At 34.7% G+C, this 8,190-nt stretch overlaps 1 protein-coding gene across 1 annotated transcript; it reads left to right on the forward strand.

The window, feature by feature from the left end:
• Positions 1-498: 498 nt before the first annotated feature.
• Positions 499-6,155, forward strand: LOC145681422 (uncharacterized). The gene is made up of 3 exons (XM_081753067.1): positions 499-831; positions 1,466-1,795; positions 6,030-6,155. The coding sequence occupies exons 1-3, from the start codon at positions 532-534 to the stop codon at positions 6,069-6,071; spliced, it is 672 nt and encodes a 223-aa protein (XP_081609193.1). The 5' UTR covers positions 499-531; the 3' UTR covers positions 6,072-6,155.
• Positions 6,156-8,190: the final 2,035 nt, after the last annotated feature.

The raw sequence follows: 8,190 nt of genomic DNA on the forward strand, positions 1-8,190 counted from the left end.
TTTGGATTGTGTGCTTTTACCCGGGGCCACTCCAGAGGGGGGCAAATTTGATTAGAGGGAATTTTCCGATTCTCCCAATTTTCCTTGTTGAAGTAAGTTATGAGCTCCAATACATAGCACCTCTGGAAAGCTAGTTTCATGCTAAAGAGAATGAACTATAAACTATGACCTCCTAATGAACAGTGTTAATGCAATAGCTATTTCACTGCTAGTCTATGATTTGCTTTATACTAGCAAGGTTAATGGGCTCCAGGGACTTACTCCGTTGTTCATGGCACCTAATGTTTTGTGCATGAACACATCTTTGTTATGTTTAACAAACGGACTAGGTTTTATCCGGATATCCGGATAAGACGTTCATGCCCGTTCCCTGTTCGTAGATCTGGGCAATACAAAAGCCAATCCTAATAATACGATATTATTACTGTACTATTTGAAATATACTTTTAGATATTGTATAACTCTTTCATTTAAAAAAAAATCTTTCAGGAACCTTATGATCTCAGGGAATCAAATTATCTTGCTCCAAGAATGTTAAGTGGTGGCGAAATTCAACTAGAAAACGGAATAATTCACTTTCCCGGCGGTGTTGGGGCATGGGGCTCTTCCGTTGTTTCTCCCAGAATAGGATGTGGAGGTGGAATCAATCACCAAGTTGCTAAGCAAGTAGGTGACAGTCAATCACAACAAAAGAATGATGATTGCAATGAACTGAACAATCAAGAAACGCAACAAGAGGGCAGCAGTCAAATACAAGTTAATAAAGGAAGCAGAGGTGGAGGAAGTTTACAATTTGGAAACAGAGATCGTCACTATCCCACTGGATTTTACGTAAGTATGATTATATCTTTCCTATTACATGATGATAATGTAATGTCTTGTAAAACGAATATATATAGTATTGAATTCAAATAATTTGAAAGTGAAACGAAAATCAATTGGTCTTTCTCTATGCATATTGTTTATTATGCACTTGTTGAACGCAATCTTCTACATTCCAATTACGGCTCTGAGGCTTATATATATTCTCTTTCTCTTATTGATTTTCTTTTCAGATTCTGCAAGAAGCGCCATATCGTCTGCAAATCTTATGCATCTAATCATTCCACCTCCTACCGAAATACCATCATCATCATGTAGGCTCTTTTTCACTATATCTTCTAGATAGACATTAAATAGTGTTGGCGAGAGGCAGCATCCTTGTCGAACTCCCCTGCCAATTGCATTCTCTTCCGTCATTTCTTCCCCTATCCTCACACTTGTTGGTTCATGTATAAGTTCATTATTTAACACAAGAAATATAATAAAAATAAATTTGACTCCATTCTTTTCTTTGTTCGTCTTTAAAATACCTAACACTTCTGTAAAAGCACTATTTTCTGACTGTGTAACTAAACATCGAAAGCTTCCTGATTATTAGAAAAAAAATACTGATTCCATTGTCTTGATTATTTGTTTAATACAGATCAAGAATAGTCCCAGGTACGGAACTAATAACCAAGTTGCTTCACAAACTGGAGACAATCAAGTTCAACAAGTTAATACTGACGGCAGTGGTTTATGGGGCTATAATGGTAACTTGGGTGGCTCTAATAAAGAAGTCGCTAACCAACAAGGTAATGGCCAAATTCAACAAGTGAGTAAAGAGGATGGTTATGGTGGATTAAATAGCCAAGCTGCGCAACAATTTGGTAATGGTCAAGTACAAGTTCATGGGAACAACAATGGTCTTCGAGCTTATCGTAGCTATGCAACTGGTACAGGAGTGGATACTCGAAAAGCACGGAGTTATGGGGTTAGTATTTAGCCATCATTTTTCTAAGCATAATAAATAACTGATGAATAGGTGTCCCATAAAGAACGTACCTTTTGTAATGCCCACCATCTCTGTTCTAGTAAGTTGGAAGAGCGGAACGTTACATGATTTTCATCTGTTGCCTTCGTGGTCAGTAGTCACGGAGAGCGGAATAGCACATGTCGTCTGTTTTCTGTACAGGCAGGAATGAAGCGTTTCATATCATCCGTACAAAAAGCAGATGACAAGCACGCGCTATTTGGCGCTCCGTGTCTACCAACCACAAAGGCAACAGATGAAAATCGTGTAACGTTCCGCGCTTCCAACTTACTAGAACAGAGGTGGTGAGCATTGCAAAAGGTACGTTTTTCATGGGACACTCTTTGTTTCTTGAGAATGTAAATTTCCAAGTTTGTACTTTTCAGCATTGTATTCCGTAAAGTTCAACACTATCGGAAGGTGGGGGTAATCTTGTAAATTCCACATATGAAAAAAGAAGGCAATTATGTTCAGTGCACTGGTCGTTTTGTAGGGTGTGAGGTATTGATCTATAATTGTTGGGTGCAGGCTTTGCACCAATTTTTTTCCCGGGCTAAGGGTAGGAAAACTCAAATAGCAGAGTCTGCAATTGAACTCTGTTTGCTAAAGAATGTATCATGCTTAAGAGTAACACATAATTTAATTTATCTTAGCTTGAAGAGACGAACCTCCATGAAAAGTATGCCTGGCAGAAACAAAGATTGGTTGATACTGTAGTAATGTGGAAAAGTGCTTTCATTTATATGAATGAAATATTTTACATAGTGGCCTAATACGATATCAATGAATATTTGTGAGAGTGCATCTGAGCAGAAACCGATATCCAAAGAGTGACATTATGACTGAAAAGAAGGTGACGCTCTAAATAATATTAGAATGTTGCAATGACTTCCCGTATATATTAGTAATAAAGTGTGTGTGTGTGCATCTTTTTTTTCTTTTTTTAACTTAAGAGTTAGAAAAGAGGAGAAGAAGGTATAGTGGTTCTGAAAAAAAAATCGAATTCAAGATTTCAACGAATTTACACACTTCATAGACCCTAGATATATAAAAAAATATTATTCTCTAGTCCGTCCGTTTGTCTGTGCGTCCCTTCATCCTAATGTACACTTACCTACGGGCCAAACCGTTCAACGTATCTCAACCAAACTTTAAACTTAATGTTTTCATGTGATCCTCCAGGCTGGTTTTTCGAATTTTCTTCGAGGGCCGCGGTGACTCAGTGGTAGACCGTTCACCTCAGGTGCTTGGGATCACGAGTTCGATCCAGCACCCGCCAAGTGAACTTTGTTGTGGACAAACACCGTGTGCGTGGGTTTCCTCGGGGTTCTCCCGTTTCCTCCCACTTTCTTCATTCCAACATTTCATTCATTACTCATCATCACCGTCTCCTTTAGCCTAACCGGCATAAGCGTGGGACGTAAACGTCACAGATTTCATTTCATTCATTTTCGAATTTTCTTCCTACCCTTAAAAATAAGGCTAGTTTGCTCAAGGTAAAAATAAAATAATGCAATTTTCTTCCAAAAAAAAAACTGCTAACACGACCTTGTTTATATTTCATAAATAAATTGCCCAAAAACAACCACCACAGTACGTGATATAAGTCATTTCTGTGGGAAAAATCGACTAGGGTAGTTTATTCTTGGGATCAGTTTTTTTTTTTTCGGAAATTTTTCTCTAAAACGACTCAGGCGATTTTGTTGATACTTCATAAATAAATATTTTATTAATTACCTGACAATATAGTATAACTCACTTGTACTGTAAAACGTGCGAGGAGTAGTTAATTCTTGAGTGTGTTTTTCTCGTATTATATTCTGAGAAACGCTAATGTTATTTTCTTCACATTTCATAAATAAATATTTCATTAATTCTTCACATTTTATAAATAAGTATTTCCTTAATAACTGTATAATATTCCTTACGGAAAAGTTCAATGGGGTATTCACACTTGGGAATGAGTTTTTTTTTTTCAGAATATTTTCTCAAAAACGACTCAGGTGATTTTGCTCGTATTTAATATATAAGCATCTCATTAATATTCTTATAATGCTGCATAAATCGCTTCCCTGAGAATATCCACAATGGTGGAGTTTATTCCTGGAGTGAGGTTTTCTTACAGTTATATTAAAATATTACTTATGCGATTTTGTTAGTATTTCATAAATAAATATTTCATTAATAATCTTTACATGTAGTATAAATTATATCTTATAGACACTGTTTCAAGTGATTGTTTACTTTTGGGGATGCGTTTTCTTTCAGTGAAGTTTTCCGAAAACGGCTCAAAAATTTTGTTCGTATTTCATAACCAAATGTTAATTAATAACTGCAGCACTACTTGATTTTGTGTAAGGAATTTGAGAGTTGAAGTTCACTGCAGTGGCCCGTACCTTTTATTATAGTGAGATCTTTTAGTAGCAATGACGACTGTGTCAATTATTGGTTTGGAGATATTGGTTAGGTTTATATTTTCGTAAATTCTTTTCACTATGTACCAATGGGATGTCAGCACCACATTTGAAATTATATTTGTGTTTCCATTTTACTTTTGAAATAACTCTTCAAACTATTAGTAGAAATTTTTATTAATGCTTTACCAATTAATTAATTAATCAATATTGTATTTTCATAAATTAACAATACTTATGATTGATAAATTAAGTAAGATTCGATAAGACTCAGTGCTGCTCAGAATTAAGCCAATGATATTCTTAGTCAGTGGTTTCAGAGCAGGTATATGCAAATTGGAAAAAATGAAATCTTGAGTTTTACGTCACACGGTTATGCCGGTTAGGCTAAAGGAGACGGTGACTATGAGAAATGAATGAAATGGTGGAATGAAGAAAGTGGGAGGAAACGGGAGATCCCCGAGAAAACCCACGCACACGGTGTTTGTCCACCACAAAGTTCACTTGGCGGGGGCCGGGATCGAACCCGGGACCCCAAGCACCAGAGGTGAATGCTCTACCACTGAGCCACCGCGGCCCCCATATGCAAATTGGAATAGGAGGTGAGCCAATCACAGAGGACTTGCTGGCATCGAGAGCCGTATGAGACAATGTACAACATTTTCATAACAATCGAATAACTATATTTAATGGAGATACTCGTTCAACGTACACTAACATGACCTGTTATACAGACCGGGAACAGAAAACCTGTTATAATGTTTTCCAAAATATCTATTTACTAAACAAAAGCAGGAAAAATACTTATTTATAATTTTAGTGGGAAATTGTATTCTTCGTGTTTTGAACTAGTTTCTCAATGTTCCGTGATATACTGGATGTTCCAACGCGGATGATATTTTCCAAGATGGACATCAGTTATCTACGAAACATTTTCAGTTCACTTTAAAAAGTTGAATAATTTGTCAGGCGGGCCGGATGAAAGGGTTCAGTGGAGCGAAACTGACCCGGGGGCAAAATTTGGCATATAGCTGTTTTAGAGGAAGGTTCATAGATAATGCTGACGAATGCTTGCTATATTCTGTTGTTTTATACTAGGCCTATTTGTGATTACAGAAACTAAGGTTGCCAACTCTAAACAAAATACCCCTATAATCCTCAAATCAGGTGAAGAATAATTGTATGTTAAACTTTCAAATATACCTACACCGGAAAAAATTCTATAGTTTAAATTGCCAAATACCAATCATTTATCCTTCGTTTTGTAAATTGATATACATTTTCTGAGATTAAATTACAAAATTTGCTGTTTTTTCTCTTTTACCAATTTAAAGTAAATTTATAAGAAAATATGATGTTTCTATTGATAAAATGTAATTTTACATAGTTGCATATTATTAATTTTACTTTAAAGGTATAAATTGTTTTTACATAGAGGTTTGGCAGACAGATTGCCAGCCTTTTCTTGTAAAATTACCTCTGAAATTTTTTAGTGTAGGTATAGTATAACGTAACAAAAATATCAATCTTCCGGTAAACTAACGACCAGTTAGCGACCCTAACATAAGCTAAATAGCACAAAAATTATAACAACACTTTAGAGAAATAATTGGTGTTCTAAATATACATTTGGTTATCTTATTGTCCAAATAAAATTAATTTTAAAAGCATCAAGAGCATTAAAAGAATCTAAAAAATTCTTGCGAAAGTAACCCCTGTTTATCTATTAGTCTAATTATTGTAAGGATGAATTAAATTTTGATATTTTGACTTTTTTTCAGCAACAAGGAAAACCCAGGAACTTCAACATTGGATATTATTAAGAAGTAGATATAATGTTCTTCCACACCTAAACTGAAGTTTGAATCTTATGACAATAACTACAATTCCGTATGAAAGAGAACAACAAATAAAATTTCATTACAGTATATAAAAAATATAAAAGTTTCGTGATCAGTGTTCACTTTGAATCAGAACAAATTAGCTGCTCAAGTTACGAAAAACTTTCCTACACACATTCAAGTGACCAAAAAAAAAAAAAAAAAAAAAAGCTCAAGTATTGTCTGCGCAACGAAAGCTGGCCTCTGGCAGATTGCAGCACGTGTTGTAAAACAAAACGAAAAGGAGGATTGTTCGAATCACTGCAGTATTCTTACACGCTGTTTCTAGGCAACGACCGCGCTCTTGCCGGTAGTAAAGGGTTGAATCTTCTGTGAAATGGCTGTTTCAGTGTGTGGTACTGTGTGCTGTTAAGTATTCTTTCCCAATTGTTGGTTGTGAATAATTTCAGTGTACGCTGTATTTAGAAGATAAACATGAACACTGAAAATTCTAGAAAAACTATGAAAATCAAAATTGGTTCAATATATAGAAGTAAGTCACAGGAAACGATATATAACTCTCGGTACTATTACGAAGCCAAGAAAAAGAATAAAGGACTATTTTTATACTACTTTAAATTTTCTTCTTGATTCTTTACAGAAAGATTTTACTCTACTTTACGGAAAGTACTTTAAAGCTATGGTTTCGATATATGAAATTTTCGTTAAGAAAGATTTTATTAGAGAGGAAGGATATAATTATGCGCTGTCGTTCTTTGAGGGAAATAGCAAATATCGAACCCGAGAAAATAGTATGACTTGATGAAACATGGATTCATGCTAACCACTCATATAGCAAATGTTAGTCTGACTCGACACCGAAAGGTATAATGTCTGTCCCAATTGGTAAAGGTTATAAGTCAGCTCTTGTTGCATGAACAAAAAAAAAAAAAAAAAATCCAGTTAACCAATCTCTTGCAGATGGCAAATGATGAGACTTCAAATAACAGACGACCAGATTGTCATTGTTAAATATTTCTTTGTTATTATTGCAGTGTATACTTGCATAATAACTTTGTACTATTTTACAAACTTACTTCAAAGTCAGAAATAAATTCAATTCATGATATAAATAAGGAGTATTTGGTTTCAGTTTGTTCAATGATTGGAACTGGGATGTGTAAAAGATTAATAAATAGACATAAATAAAAGGTATTTCAAATAGTACTTGCATTTTATTATTTATCTTAAAACCACGTTTAATATAAAGCGTAATGATAAAATAGAAAAGCATAAGTATACAGAAATAAAGTACAATATGGGTTATGCACAAATTAATAAGTATACATCAACCATTCGTCAGTACAATATGAATGTACACAATAGGCACATCATAGATAGTTTCCAATTTAAATTTTACGTTATATAAAGGGCTATCTTTTTTTTTCATATTGCGTTTTGTCCTTGTATTCCCAAATGTACAACTTTTCCGAAGTAATTTCAGATGATGTGATTGGCTATTAGAAGATAGGTTGTCAATATACATTGATAAGATAAGGTTTCAGTGAATGCGAATGATGATAACCTTTGGCTGTTTCTCAACAAAGGAAGTTTAATTTGCTACCTTTATCACAGAGACAGAACAATGGTCGTTTCCACAGAAGTTAAATAACAAAAATAAGAAAACGAATTGATTAACATTGTCACACGGACACAAAAAATGCATAAGGTCTATAGTACGCATATTCAAAGAACATTATATTACTTGCTTTTTGGAATTGAATAGATTATTCATTTTTTGTTTGCTGTGCTCAAATCACGATCGAACGCACTTTCTATTTATAGATCAGGGACAGTTCTAGAATGTTGATCCGCACACATAGGTAAAGGTGGATTAGTAGCCAGAATGGTTCAATACTCTATTTACATAGTAATGCCCAGCGAGCGATAGCGAGTGAAGGCGGGTTAGTAGCCAGGTTGACTATTCTGTTATTACAATTCGTTGGGGAAGAATTCTAGAACCCTGTCCATAGTCCAAAACTTGTTCTTGAAACTTTAGAAGAATTGCAATATTGACATTTAAAGCAGATATCAATTGACAATGTGTATAGAAAGTGTATAA

This window comes from Thermobia domestica, chromosome 3 (genome assembly GCF_964235325.1).
Source record: "Thermobia domestica chromosome 3, izTheDome1.hap1.1, whole genome shotgun sequence".
NCBI lineage: Eukaryota > Metazoa > Arthropoda > Insecta > Zygentoma > Lepismatidae > Thermobia > Thermobia domestica.